This window comes from Anarrhichthys ocellatus, unplaced genomic scaffold (genome assembly GCF_004355925.1).
Source record: "Anarrhichthys ocellatus isolate YVR2014 unplaced genomic scaffold, GSC_Weel_1.0 scaffold9, whole genome shotgun sequence".
In the NCBI taxonomy this organism is placed as follows: Eukaryota; Metazoa; Chordata; class Actinopteri; order Perciformes; family Anarhichadidae; genus Anarrhichthys; species Anarrhichthys ocellatus.
Genome location: NW_022280039.1, coordinates 2,231,256 through 2,246,421, shown reverse-complemented (window position 1 = coordinate 2,246,421; position 15,166 = coordinate 2,231,256). Strand labels below are relative to the sequence as shown.

The window sequence follows — 15,166 nt, the reverse complement described above, 5'->3', positions numbered from 1 at the left end:
AAACTGTTTTTTTTTTTTAAGCCACAGAGTGGATTTTTGCTTTACATCCTCCTTGTGGGGGCTTTTGTCAGCTGCTCACAGTTGGTGTCTGAAAAGAAGAGCTGGACGCACGGTGCCGTGTGGTTGGGGGGGTTTCATATGCTTATGCAAACCATGTACCTGCAGCATCCTGGGTTCAAACCCATCTCTGATCTTTTGTGTTCTGCTGTCTCCATCTCTCTTGTGCCTTTCCTGTTTCTCTCCATTTCACAATTTCAAATAAATTCAAAAAGTATTTCAAACAAAGAAAAAAGAACAAATGAAAACACACAAAGAAGCCTGAATGTTACTTTAGTTAAATGGCAAGTGATACAATTGAATGTTTGCTTGTTTCACCCAGCTAGAGGGAGTCAACACAGGGGACTTTGAATCCATTAATGCTGCGGTTGTCCTGCTGTCCACTGAGTCCAATAAGACCATCTTCATTGCTGTGAAAGATGATGACTTGCCTGAAGCCGATGAGACATTTACCTTCAACCTTACACTACAGGTACATGCCCATTGTCTGTGTGTGCTTACTTTTTTTTCGATGTCTCTTTCTGGATTGCTGATGACTCCCTCTCCTCTTCCTCCCACACTCCCTTCTCTCTTCTCTCTGGAGCTCCAAGCTTTCTGTCCACAAAGTCCCACTGTTCTAAGTCTGCCCCTGACCATCCTAAACCCTAACCCCATCTACTAAGCAATAGAGAGAGGGGGCGACAGCCAGTGCAAGCCTGGGAGGCTCTGAGCTACATGGTCTTTCATGTGTGTGCTCTATACAGGACTTTTCCAGAGCTGCCTGGGTGGGGCCAAATGTTGTGTGTGCCTCTGAGGTTCCCCACCAAAAGACACCTTGATGAAAAGAAACTAACTTTGACAGCCAAAGCCCCACCACACAGTAGATAAAAGTGATTCACTCATTCGCTATCCCCATTGATGTCAATGGGCATGTCCATTCCGAGGATTTCATTTCTGTATATGTTGTGTATTCACCATTGAAATTGACACACTATTGTTGATGAAAGCCCAGTCTGTTACAATGAATCAATGGCTTCACAACTTACATTCAAATCTTGCATCAGCATTTGAGACTTTTTTACTGGCACTACCAAACACACCGTATCATGAGAAGGAGCAAATAGCTACTTTTTTCTAGACCAGTTACTGTTAGATTTTTAAAAAGAACAGATGGCTTGCATTTTTTCTGTTGTAGAATTCTGTTATGCTTTTACTATTATCTAACAGCTATATATGTTTAAAAGTTTGAGTTATACATTGTAAATCCTTGTCAAAGGAATCACAGCCCGGGATGCCTTACACCTAGAGACTATCTCCATGGTTTCATGTAGCCTTTAGCTGTCAAGTATGATTGATGAGCTAGGGGGGCCTGGTCTTGCTGTCTTATTCCATACTAAAAGACCTAAGACAAAGGTCAGTGGGAATTTCTTATTGTCAGCTATATACATTTATAAAACGGCCACAAGTCTAAACAGCTGTCAGCGAGAGTGACTTTCTCCTCAACATTTTGAGAAGACGCTGCATTTTTGTGTCATCTAATTAAAATCCAGTAGCGCAAGCCCATATTTAGCCGTCTACCAGAGTGAAAGACCAGATGAGGCCTACTTAGCCCTTCTATTTACACTACAGGGGAGACAAAGCGTTGGCCAAATGCTCCCCTATCAGCTTTCTAAAGGACTGTCAGGAGGATGGATGTGCACTACAAGGGGTGTCATAGATCAAGCGCAAGTAATAAATAAAGGGTTGATCAGTGTACATTTATCTTTCTGACAAATCAATCTGTAAACTCAGTTTCAATAGAAAATATTGTACTAATTTTGTTAAAAGGGATTATGACAGAACAAAACGTATATAGATGTATAGCTGTATAGAAACTGTGTAGAATTGTTGTGGACCAGAGCAGGTGCAGCCTACCAGTGCTGTGCAGGAACAGAAGGTAGAACCACACAGTGGGTTTATAGCATGTTAGTTTGGGGGACGCAGGGTTTATGTAGTGCTGCATACGTATAACAAAGCTGGCTTTTAAGCAACGAATTTGTGTGCGCGAATGACTGTGTATTTGAGTACGGTTTTGTTGTCGGACACAGATGAATGCGCGCGTATGTGTGTGAGCTGCTCCCTGGCTCGGCCAGTGGCTTGGCTTTGTGAAGGCGTGAGGATTCTGTGTCTGTGAGTCGACCGCTACAAGAGCTCAGTGGCGGAAAGAAAGCTCTGTTACAGCTGGGAAAAGCCCTGTTTGAATATGGTGATGAATGCAAGAGGCCTAAGCACTTACTTGTTTTTCATTTTCTCCTTGGCCTGTTCTCACCTTAACATGCGTACACGCTTACATGCTGCAGAGCTATCAGTTGGATTGTGTTTAGCTGAGAAATTGTTTTGGGGGAGCAAATTATGTTTCTGTTTATCATACCATGTCAAGGCTCTCATAGCTGATCATTATCCACAATGCCTGCACATATACTAATTAGTTTGCACATTGCAAATGGATGTTGGAAGTTTCGTTGGAAGCTTGTGCACTCTAGCTCAGACATGGTGGTTGTCAGCATTGGTTGTGAAACCATTACTAAGCTCACTAATGGAAACCTTGGAAAGTTACGCCAAATAACAAGGCTGTGGTCTTTCTCTTTAATAGTGCTCAGAAAGAGGAAAACCTTCCTTGCACTGTAATGGTTATTTTTGTTGAGTTTAAAACTCACAGTAGAAGCCCACTAGAAGTCGCGGTGTGATTTTAAGCCCTGTGAGATCACTGTGAGTTTGTCAGGTCTTAGTGCCGAATCACAGAGCACAGCACAAGTCCTGAGGAGGCGTCCTGCTGTGAGCTAACCTGACAAAATCAACCAGGCTGCGACCACTACTTCCTGTCTTAGTGTCTTCTCATCAGGGCCTCTCAGTGGGAGTAGAGAAATGAAGTGAAGACAATAGATAAGTAGGGCGTTCTGTTTTTTCACATGAGCGCAAGTGTCAGGGGGAGGTTGAGATGTGTTCAGGTACATACTCTATAGCCTGGTTTTATCTAATCTTTTCAATCCTCCCTGCTTTCCAGAGCTCCTCCAATGGCGTGACACTGGGAACCCCAAATAAGGCAACCATCACAATCCTGTCCAATGACAATGCCTTTGGAATAGTTGGCTTCAACTCAGTAAGAAACCCCTGTCATCCACATGCATCTAGTATCCATTTGTTTACTCAGTTTTGTCTGAAAAGCAAGAGTAGATAAAGAAGAGCTGCTGCTGCTGCTTCATCAGAGGGTTTTGGAGTATCGGCGCTTGACAGAGTCTCTGTAGAACTGGAACATTTTCTCTGATGCTTTCTGACTGACTGCAATACACTGCTGCAGCTCGTGTACTGAAAATGACCCTTTGGTGGATTACAGTCCACCACTTATATATTCTAACTAACACTAATCCTTCATAAATGTATGGATCAGATTTATGCCTGTGGTCACCAATATTGTGAAACGTTGCTGTTGCCACACCAACCTGCGCTTGCATCACAAGCATGCACTTGCATTTGTGACTAATTACCACGTTAGTAAGAAGAAGTAGTAGAAAGTAAAGGATATTTTTTTTCATGTTGCCTTTGAATTTAGTTTTTATAGCTGCTTATACAGCTGCGATAACTTTGCTTCTGTGTCTCTTTCAACTAAACTTCACTACTTTACGTTACGTTAGCATGACATTTTACCTGAAGTACTGCTGCCATAGCTGTACACGCAGTAAAAGATCAATTAATTCAAACACATTGAGATTAGAAATGATTTGTTCTCTATTATGTAATGATCAGTATCTATACAAATTGCGAAGCAGTTCCAAAATTTGAGAAGATTGTACACAAAACATAAAACAAACTGTGGGGTCAAATTTACACAACAACAAATACTTTGTTTTTGTTTGTTCTTGCAGCCTTTCAAATATGACATTTTGCTTTGTAATTGAGATTAATAAACTGTGTTGAAATTGATTAAATTGAACTGACAGTGTTTGTCTGTTTCACTGTCTGAACCTTTTCATCTCAGACTGAAGACATTGTAGTAGATGAACCAAGAGGAAGGAACCATTATGTGCCTTTCACCCTAACGAGAGAAAAGGGAACATATGGGACTGTGAAGGTGAACTTTGAGGTGAGAGGGCAAAGAACCGTACATCAAACCAACAACCCTAAAACTATGAGCTTTATCGTATTTAAGAAGGACAGAACGTTATAGATATGTTTATGACTTGAATATGATGTTGTTAGTTTATCCCACTGGCAAAACATCCACTTTTGAATCTTGTTAAAGAGTCTTGAGAATTTAGACCTAAATAGGAACATGTAATTCTTTCAATACACTCCATTATTTGCAGCTTATTTGCAGCTTATTTGAGTAATGATAAATTAAAAGCCACATAGAGCACATGGGCATGTTGAAGTATAAACATCACTGTGACTTCTCCTGTTTTAGATCTCTGAAGGTCCCAACCCTGCCATTGAGGACCTCAGTCCAGACAGAGGGAACATCACCATTCCTGTGGGACAGGCTGTTGTACACTTTAGTATCCTCATCAAGGATGACCAGGTATTGAACAAACTCCTTATTTAAAGCTGATCACGACATGTCAAATACTGTATATATGGATTTATATAGGGATATGGATGAAGCTTGTGCCAATCACTCCATCCGTCCATTCATCATTTCAGACATTTTTATATATAATGTACAAATTGCCTTGATGGGTTTGACATTTTTAAAGGTCACATTCTTGAAAGGGGCAAACAGGTTTTTTGAAACTGCTGCATACAATTTACAACTGTATGTGAATGTGTTTCCTTTTCTTTGTTGGCCAGATCCCAGAAGATGATGAGGTGTTTTCAGTCAGGCTAACGGCCGTGGCAGGTGGAGCCCTCATCAGGCCCAATGCCACCAGTGTCCAGCTGAGAATCCGGCGTAATGACAGCCCACTGCGGTTCTCCCACTCTATCATGGCAGTACCGGAGTCCGCTGGAATCATTGCCCTCAATGTGACCCGTGGTCGGTTGACTGAGGATGGTCCACTCATCGGCTCTGTTGACACCGAGGTTCCTTTCTTTCAATCCAGTTATTTATTTACCTAGGCTTTTCACTGTTAAGAATAGAGCACAAAAACTTAAATTATATACTGTACATACAGTATACTATGTACTATATATGTATGTGTGTGTTTATATATATATATACAGTATATTGATGCAGAAAAAACAAGCATAAGACAAATGTATATAAACCATCTGTACTATACTGTCTTTAGGTCTCTGTAGATTACATGGTGGTGAGCAGTGGAGGACAGGGCAGCGCCACACCAGCTGTGGATTTCCTCGACCTACAGTCAGTCAGGACAGTTATATTCCCTCCATTTGTCTACAAGACCAGCCTGTTGTTCCAGATCAGTGATGACATTGTGCCAGAAATTGCAGAATCCTTCCATCTGGTCTTGCTGGAGGAGACTATCAGAGGAGATGCTGTGCTAGTATCACCCAATGCTGTGCTGGTGACCATCGAGCCCAATGATAAGCCTAATGGTGTCCTGTCAATCAGCAGCAGTGCAGTCATTCAGCCAATAACCATCAACGAAGACCTGACACAGAGGTTGGATAACTTACAAATATTAATGAGTGTGTCTTAGTGTCATGACAAATGTACTGTCTGCCATTACATGGGTACAATATGGGTGTCATAATAAAAAGAAAAACATCCAAGAATTTTGCATTCTTTAACTGTCCTCAATCGTTTCCCCCAGATTTGAAGGGCTCATTATTGTAAGAAATGGAGGCAGCTATGGTGCCGTGTCCGCTAACTGGTCCATCAGTAGAAACTCCAGTGACCGCTCTCCAGTGTCGGATGATTTAGGGCCAGCAGTGGGGACGGTGAGATTTGCTGCCGGTCAGGTGACAGCTGTGATTCCCATCAACATTGTGGCAGATGATCTACCCGAAGAAGCAGAGGCTTTTGTTTTCAAGCTGCAAAACAATACTTCACCTGGAAATGCGGAGGTCGACGAACCAATGGAGGTCAGTTTGAAGGAGACCTTTGATAGGCTAATGATTATTGTTTAATATGTTGCTGTACAGGGTTTGTATCAAAGACAGAGAAGAGATCGAGAAGGCTGTACTTGTTAGGGAACATATCCTCCAGAGGTTGTGCATGTGTTATGCATGTGTGAGTGTTTGTGTGGGACCTACTGTAAGGCACAGTGGCAAACTTGGCACATTCTGCAAAAGTCGACCCCTTAGTGTGTCACTTTGCTCTGTGGGTGTTCCCTTAATGCGGCTGAATCAAAACAAAGCGGAAACAGCAGGCACACTCTGTGTGTGGTGTTTGTGTGTTCTTTTTTAGAAAGCGTGGGTGAAGTGGTGACAGGTTTTTTATAGCTTTCATCTTTGTCCAAGACTCTTGGCCATGTGTGAAAGCAGTGGGCAGATCTGAGTCTTGTTTATATTGAAGGCATGAGATGAGACGCGTAAAACCTCTGCTTTGGTCACGTACAAACGCACACCAGAACATCACCTCGGGTTGTGAAGTTGTAGGGTGTTTTTGCCATCCGTGCAGAGACAGTAGGCTCCGCAGAAATTCCTTGTAAAATGTCTAACAGTAGGACAAGTTAATCAACATTAATTGTTTTTAATGTTAAGACATATCACAGACATTACACTGAGATGTAAATCGTCTATTGTGAGCATGCCAGGCAATGCATCAAACAAGTGTAGGTTTCAGGGAAATGAATGAGCCACAGTTGAAATGCTCATAAAAACTACTCTAGCAGTCTAAGCAGAGTTAATTAAAGAGGATGCCACTCTAAAGTTAGCTCAGGGCTCTTTTTTACTACTTTCAGTCTCACTTGTTTTCTTTCCTCTCCCTGTTCCTCACCTCTCCTTTCTTCTTCTTCTTGTGACCCAAGATGCAGTCTTAGTAACACAGAAACAGGATGCACAACAACATCCTCCAAAGTAATTGATGGTAAATGTGGGCTTCATTGCAATTATTCCCTCACACCCTAAAGATCAATCAGCTTCCTCCTCACTGCACAGGGGACAGACTGCACATGGCCTGGGAAGCAGTGCAGTGCAACTAAGGCCCATCTTTCAAACTTGTGAAAACCCATTCTCTTCCAAGGCAAAGTATATAAGGCAAATTGTACTAAATTTAAATATGAGCATATTATAATATTAATCATCATTAGATTCAACCTAAGCATTCATTTCATTGTGATTTTGGGGGGCAATTTGCAGACTAACAGGAACCTGTGAGGGACTATTTGAGGTAATACGTAGCAGTGTTATAGTTCATCAAAATACCTTTCCCAGTCCACAGAGAAGCTTTGTGTTTTCTACAAGATACGGAGAATGTGTTTTTGATCATTCCCTCATCAGTCAAAATGTAACATATTCCCACTTCTCCGTCCTTTTGCTGATTTGTTAATTTTATTCCTCTTCATCTTGTCTGCCCCCCAGATTGTGTTCTACATCCAGGACAGTGACAATGTCTATGGGCTTTTTCGTTTTGACCCAACAAAAGAGCAAAGCATCCAGAGCCAACCTGAGGGTCGTTTCCTGTCGCTAAATTTCCTGCGAGAAGGTGGCACACTGGGTGATGTGTCTCTGGCCCTCACCGCCCTCTACATTCCTGCAGGCCCTATAGACCCAGCACTGGCCGGTGACCAGGTTCTGAATGTTAGCAGGTCTGTTAAGGTGGTGTTTTCCCGTGAACGGATGATCCACGTCGTACTACCAATCAGGAATGATGCCTTTCTGCAGAATGGAGCTCATTTCTTAATACAGGTAACAAGGCTGGAAACAAAGTACAGAGCAACACATACAGTTAGCGGCACACATGTGGATGAAACATAAGTGTTTTTACAACTTTAAAAAAACACAGTTTTTTAAGTTGTAATCCAGGCAACATTTTGGTAGCACGCCCCAAAATGTGCTATTTCTGTTTGTGTTAGCACTTGTGGCCAAATCTGTGCCATCCAGACTTTAAGTGCCTCATTTGCATGTGTGAACGGTTTGACACTGGCACTCAAATCTGGCATGTTGCTGTGGGATTTGCCCAACTGTCCAAACTAACAACACCACCTAGCTCTTAAAGCAAGCAAAAAAGTTAAAGAAAGGCCTCCTTCACATTCTTTAGAACCATAATCACATCATACATTTTCAGTAAAACTTTAAATATAGGAGTGAATGGAGCACTGACAGGTCATTCAACACATCTTTAAAAGCCACAGGACAGAAATAAATAGATGATGAAGAAAGCGTTATATATTTGATGAGTTAATTATTTTAGTGGCATGCTACCTGTTTGAGCCTTCAATTAATTGTGCTGTTTCTTCTATTTCCCCTAGTTGAACACACTGGAGCTGGTTGATATAAACCCCCCAATTCAGTCAAACAGCCCAAGGTTTGGGGGACCACTTAACCTGACCTTGACTGTCACCCCTGACATTGCTAATGGGGAAATTGGATTTACAAGCAACACCACGGTGGTGGTTTATGAACCAGAGGACAGCAACACCAGCACAGTAAGATATGACCCCCATTTTAGCAATGCAAGTAGTATCAGTTCTATGATGCTTGTCTCTATTGACTTTCAGTCGTTCACTATCACATAAAACAGCATTTAACTACAATATACCATAATGTGTTTTAACTTTATGCTGATTACATTCTACAGTTCAACTGTTAGAGATCTCAATTTGGATCAAAACCCCTTAGTTGTCATGCAGTCTCTAAAGTGCTAAATTAAACACCGCTGTAAAAGCAAAAGAGATGTTTCCTATTTTGCCACTGTGAGTCTCTAATCACTGACTTTATAGCCACTATGCTGCTTGTCAGAAAACACTCTTTGTCCATACCGACTCTAATCTATGATCAGGAAGTGATCTTTCTGTATTTGCATACAGTATGTGTAGGTGGTTAATTCTATCGATGTTTGGTGCTGCAGGTAAGCCTTCCCCTGCGCCGTGATGGAACAGACGGTCAGGCTGAAGTTTTCTGGAGTCTTCAGCCAATTGGAGACAATATTGTCGCTATAACTGTTAAAGACTTGGAGCCTCTAAGTGGGTCTGTGGTCTTCCTCTCCGGGCAGAGTGATGCTTCCATCAACTTTACCATCATGGCTGACAATATCCCAGAAGTCAACGAGACCTTACTGCTTACGCTGGATAGGTAGGGTATTAAAATCCAGGAAAAGTTATCCAGTTAATAATTGCTTTTTTGTTAATTACCTCCGAGGCATATTAGACCCTTCTGTTCTGCCCATAAACACCACTGTAATGCAATAACCTTTCAGTGTTTAGAATGTGAAGATGATGTTATGTAATGTCTTGTATCTTATACAACGAACGAGTCCGGTGGAATTGGAATGGCTGAGTGGGTGCTATCTCATCCCATCCCTCCTTTGGTTTTGTCGTTTGGTGTGTTTATGGCAGTGTTTTGGGGGTGGGTTCATCTGTTAGTCTATGTTCTGATGAGAATGGCAGCTTTCTCTCCCTCCCACTCCTCCCTTGTAGGGTGGAGACTGCACGCTTTATAGTGTACTTTGGGTAAGTGTAGAGTGGAATGAACCTGGGCCTTTTGTGTGGCGTGAATCAAGACTTTGTTTTTCTGGAAAGGGTCTACTTCAGGATTTCTGGGGTCTTTGGTTGACCAGGGGATGAGGGGGACAGGGGTGGGGGGGGGTGGATTCAGTGATGGTGTGAAAAAGGGGAACCCAAAGGAGAGTGGTTGTTGGGCGTAAATAGAGAATCTTCTTTATGTGTTTCGCTCTAATTTAACCAGGCTTGATTGTGTACTACTTTAAAGATGTCAGTGTTTGTATGCATGCAGTGCCTTGGCTGTGACCTTTTATTTGGAGTTGTTTATTCTGTCATGTCTTTGTCTCTAATTTACTCGTTATGTGATGCTTTCTTGGCTCCTATTTCTCTCAACATACACGCACATACCCCACCCCCTTGGAGCAATAAAGATGCAGGCATGCTCTTGATTGACATCGTTATTAAAAGTGGCCTAAACAGCAGAACTACAACATATGGAGTCAATAATAAATAAGCATCACATAATACAAGGAATGCATAACGAAGTTCAGATCAAAGTTGAGCTGTTTTCTCATTTGATACCACTTGATGTTTCCCAAGCTCAAAACACACCACAAAAGCAAAAGTCTAAGAAACTTCCATTTCAGAGTTTTCATCTACTGCACAACGTGCAATGACTTGAGTGGTCACTTTCTATTATGATCTTATACTGTTCATTTGTGCGTATGCGTTCTAGGAGTAATGTTGAGAATCAGATCCTGAAAGCTGGCTTCACCAGCAGAGAGATTGTCATCATGGAGAACGACGACCCTGGGGGAGTCTTTGAGTTCTCCTCATTCTCCAGAGGTCCATTGGTCATCAGTGTAAGTCTTGAAACTGCAACTTCAATTTTCTTTGAGTAATTAAAATATCTATGCAGCTAAAAAAAAAACAATCTGAACCAACTCTTACATTAAACCCACACATTGTTATTTTGTCTGTTTTCTCTTGTTATGGTCCCATCTGTAAACTTCAAACTGACCTAGGAGGGTGAGGCTGTGGAGCTGCATGTGGTCAGAGTCAAGGGACAGCTGCTGAAACAGCTGGTGCGATATGCTGTCATGCCTGTTGGCAACAGTGAATTCTATGGCGCCACTGGCATCCTGGAGTTCAAACCAGGAGAGAAAGAGGTGGTCGTGGCACTGTTTGCAAGGCCTGATGGGGTGCCTGAGGTAAGAACATGGTCAATTACATGCTGACCTTTCAATTTTATGTAATAATATAAAATTAATTCACTTCTAAATGAGGTATTCTCAGTCTTATAGTGGTCAACTTATGTTTAAGCTCGTAAAAAAATCTAAAAAATAACTAGGCTTTATATCTGTATTTGCAACATGAAAACTGTGTGTGTGTGTGTGTGTGTGTGTGTGTGTGTGTGTGTGTGTGTGTGTCTGTGTTTTTGCACGCATGTGTGTTCATACAGCTGGACGAGACCTTCTCTGTGGTACTTAGTAGCCACAGCACTCCACCCAGTCGCCTAGGCAACTACAGGGAGGTCAACATCACAGTGCGGAAGAACGACGACCCCTTTGGGGTCATAGAGTTCATCCAATCAGGACTGACGGTGGCCATCAATGAGAGCAAAGGGGACGAGATGCACCGGGGTACTTAGCAGTCCTTCAGATAATAGTTTTTCCATGTCAAGTGGTATCTCATTGAAAATTGACGTAATTGTAGTTAAACACAGAATGTTTGTCTCCATGGGGGATGAGCTGGACTGCGATTAAAGTTTGTATTTTAAACATTCCATGAATTTTAGGCCCCACACAGTGACGATGCAGTCCAATATTCAATCTGGTCCTGAGAACAGGGAGAAGTAAAAATATTCTCTCAGTCTTTAGTGAATGTATCACCAGTGTTTCCAGGCATAACTGGGAGCTGTACAACAAAAAACGTATTTAAAATACATTATTATTGTGTTCTATATAGCCTCGACCGCAGGTAAAATGTCAAGAGAAAAGTCCATGCACAAGAGTTAATGACTTGAAGGGAGGTTTCAATATCTAAATGCATCATCTTTGTCTCATCGTCTTTGTCCCTTCAGCGGTGTTCCCTGTAGTGAGGAACAGGGGTCATTTCGGAGAAGTGTCAGTTTCCTGGGTCTTGGAGCCAGCCCTGTCAGGAGACATCAGTCCCCTCCAGGGAAACATCACTTTCATGGAAGGGGAGTACCTCAAAAACCTCACTGTCTTCTCCATACCCGATGAGGTAAAATTATAAAGTAAACTCAAAAATGCCTGTTGTCCAAATTTGAGTTACATTTCTTTGTATCAATTTGTATACATTTTTTATTTAAGATCCCAGAGGACATGGAGAATTTCACCATCACAGTGTCAAATGCTACAGGTGGTGCGAGACTGGGAAACATACTCGGTGCCAATTTACAGATACATCAGAATGATGACCCCATTTACTTTTCTGGTAAGGATACTGTTCAGATTACTGTTTATGAAGGATCCTCTGACAGATTGGAATAATATATTGATATATTAAAGCCACAGTCACTGACTCCTCCACACCTTGGCCTCTCCTCAGAACCTGTGGTTGTGCGGCTTCAGGAAGGGGGCCTGGCCAACTTCACTGTTTTGAGGGCAGGGCGAGCGGACTTTGTAGCCACAGTGATGTACCGTGTGGACTACGGAGAGGCATTTCCAGGTGACCTCACCGTGCTGAGCAATGACACGTTGCTGGTGTATGATGTAGGTGAATGGATGAAGAACATCACTGTGGCTGTGGAAGATGACAACATACCTGAGACTGATGAGCCCTTTAACATTGTTCTCTACAATGCAACTGGTGAGTACATTGCCTCCTTTGAAACAAATGGTTAGCACAGGGGTGTACTGTACAATATAAGGATATTTTCTGGGAATCAGTGCTTTGTCAGGTAATATAGTGGGCATCATATCATCGTAGATGTTGGTCTATTGAGATTATGAAAACAGTATAATCTGCATCCCCTCCAAGGATTAAAACTTTCTTTCATAAAGGTTGTGTTAAAAGTCAATAATCCTCAGGCTAGACTTAAATCAAGCACATTCTGGGACTTAAACACGCTTTACCTTTTCTGTTTAATTAGCAGCAGATTTGCATGCCTGTTACTCGTAGACCAGCAAGTTGAAGTATGTGCTTGCAGGTCCTGATCCAACCTGACAACATGAATGTGTACACAGGTGATGCCGTTGTGTATGGAGCGAACACAGCTACTGTGGTGATTGAGGCCAATGATGATGCCAATGGGATTTTCTCCCTGGAAGCAATAGAGAAACCTGTCGAAGAGGGCAAGACCAATCATTTTTAGTAAGAAACAGGCCTTCAATTCATGTTTCTTTTTTCTGCATCTGACTTCATGCTCATATACACTTAATTTGAAGAATTAATTCAGATTGAAAGTATTCACTATGCATTGACAAAACTTTCTCTTGTATTTAATTACTGAAATAATTACTCTTTTCACTGTCCCAGTATCCTGCGTGCTAGGGGGCATTTTGGTAATGTTACAGTCTTCTGGCAGCTGTTTGCCAATGACTCAGTGACTCCTCTGGAGGAAAACCAGGAGTTTACCAACACATCTGGCTCCATCACCTTCGCTACAGGGGAAGAGACCAAGCCTATTGTCCTGGAGGCTATCTCAGATAAGCTTCCCGAATTCAATGAGTTCTTCTTCCTCAGGCTGGTTAATATCTCAGGTAAATTCAGGAACAAGTGACATATTTGTCAGCTTTGAGAGATAAATTGAAAGATGCAGTGTGTAGGATTTGGCGACATCTCGCAGTAATGTGGCAGATCACAACCTACTGAAACTTCTGCTGTGTACCAAGCGTGTAAGAGAACTATAGTTGCCAACGCAAAAATGTGAAAACGCAAATGGTCCTATCTAGAGCCAGTGTTTGGTTTGTCGCTCCATGTGTAGATACAAACGGGAACTCGGCAATTCTCATTTTCAGGTGATTATACACTGAAGAAAACATACTTATTAATATGATATTCTATTTCTGCCAATAGATCCCCCTAAATGCTACTACACACTGTTCCTTTAAGAGATGTGAATATTTGAATCAATTTATAAAAGCGGCAGCTGTTATAACAAATAATTACTGTATTTAAGTTTAAACTTGACATGAAAGTTAATTTGAGTCATCAGCTTCAAAATCGCAATACTGATAATAGTAAAAAATGACAAAGGATTCATTTAATTATAATGTTGTCTTGAAAACCCTTAAGATCTTTTTCTATCATTTCTTTAAGGTGGTTATCCAGGGGAGGGTGGACGACTAGCCGAGACTTCTCTGACTGCCTCGATTCTCATCCCTTTCAATGACGACCCATTTGGTGTATTTGCCATCGCTGACAGCAGCTTGGACCAAGAAATAGCTGAAGATGTACTCTCAGAGGATGATATGGCTGATGTCACTTCCTTCACCATCCTCCGACAGCAGGGTACTTTTGGTGATGTGCGGGTTGCCTGGGAGATTGTTTCTGGACGCTTCCCAGAGGGCCTTCCTCTGATGGATGACCTGCTCCTTCTAGCCTCCTTCCCAGACGAGGTTGAGCTCAGGCCTCATGCCAGGCGGCACCACTCGGCCACAGACACATGGTTTTTCTCCGGGCTTCCAGGAGCTTACGGGACTATCTCTCCTGAAGATGGGCCTGCTGCTGTTGGAAACTTCACCTTCTCTGTTTGGCTCGTGCCCGGACCGGACGCTGACGGCTTCATAGTCTGCAAAGGAACCAGGAATGGGACCTCGTATTATGGAGTGAAGGTCCACACCAATGAGTCTCATGTCACGGTGATGCTGTATTATACAGTGATAGGATCAAACAATTCCCAGGTGGCCCGGGCCACTGCTGAGAAATTTGTGGAGAATAATTCCTGGTTACATGTCATCATTACTGTTGATGATGGGATCATTGAGTTCTTCCTGGATGGGAACCCTATTCCTGGAGGACTGAAGAGCATCAAAGGAGAGGGCATCACTGATGGTGAGCTAATTTATCAGATATTTATCAAACATATCAGAGTGACAACGGTCAGGTTGTTGAGCACACAGTGCCCATCATATCCCTGTTTGTTGCATTCGGCTTGTGTTTTTAGCTCCTATTTGTCGGCACAGTTTGTCTGTGTTTAGCATTATGCTGTCTCCTGCTATTTTGAAAACTCCATATCAAATTATAATGCATTTATATATGAAAAATGTTGCTCATTGGAATTTACACAAATGTTAGCAGTTGGAATATGAAGCTGTGATGAAGTAACTCTTTTTAATTTGTTCAGTGTCTAATAATCTTTTACATTTCCAATCATAATGTCAAAATGTCAACTAAAGGCCAAAACTTATTCAGGCCAAAAAATGACTGGCCAGCTTCTTTTCTCTTCCTGTAAGACAAGAGTTTTTGTTTACTGCAGTCTCAGCACCAGTCTCAGTGTCAAAGAGGAACAAATACCATGCTCATGGTCCTGTAATGATGATGTCTATGTCTGAGTTTAGGAATCTGCTTTGTGTGTGTGTGTGTGTGTGTGTGTGTGTGTGTGTGTGTGTGTGTGT

The 15,166-nt window shown here is 42.1% G+C and overlaps 1 protein-coding gene across 2 annotated transcripts in view; it reads left to right on the top strand.

Annotated features, from left to right (window-relative positions):
• Positions 1-15,166, top strand: part of adgrv1 (adhesion G protein-coupled receptor V1) — a 106,014-nt gene that overhangs the window by 11,700 nt on the left and 79,148 nt on the right. For both annotated transcript variants that reach the window (XM_031849618.1, XM_031849617.1), the window contains exons 3-21: positions 380-529; positions 3,080-3,175; positions 4,052-4,156; positions 4,478-4,591; positions 4,861-5,091; positions 5,301-5,638; positions 5,790-6,060; positions 7,501-7,827; positions 8,391-8,567; positions 8,990-9,213; positions 10,318-10,444; positions 10,607-10,792; positions 11,044-11,224; positions 11,665-11,828; positions 11,918-12,041; positions 12,156-12,416; positions 12,794-12,920; positions 13,086-13,309; positions 13,869-14,603. In XM_031849618.1, the coding sequence (XP_031705478.1) occupies positions 380-529; positions 3,080-3,175; positions 4,052-4,156; positions 4,478-4,591; positions 4,861-5,091; positions 5,301-5,638; positions 5,790-6,060; positions 7,501-7,827; positions 8,391-8,567; positions 8,990-9,213; positions 10,318-10,444; positions 10,607-10,792; positions 11,044-11,224; positions 11,665-11,828; positions 11,918-12,041; positions 12,156-12,416; positions 12,794-12,920; positions 13,086-13,309; positions 13,869-14,603 (4,162 nt within the window). The remainder of the gene's footprint in view (positions 1-379; positions 530-3,079; positions 3,176-4,051; positions 4,157-4,477; positions 4,592-4,860; positions 5,092-5,300; positions 5,639-5,789; positions 6,061-7,500; positions 7,828-8,390; positions 8,568-8,989; positions 9,214-10,317; positions 10,445-10,606; positions 10,793-11,043; positions 11,225-11,664; positions 11,829-11,917; positions 12,042-12,155; positions 12,417-12,793; positions 12,921-13,085; positions 13,310-13,868; positions 14,604-15,166) is intronic.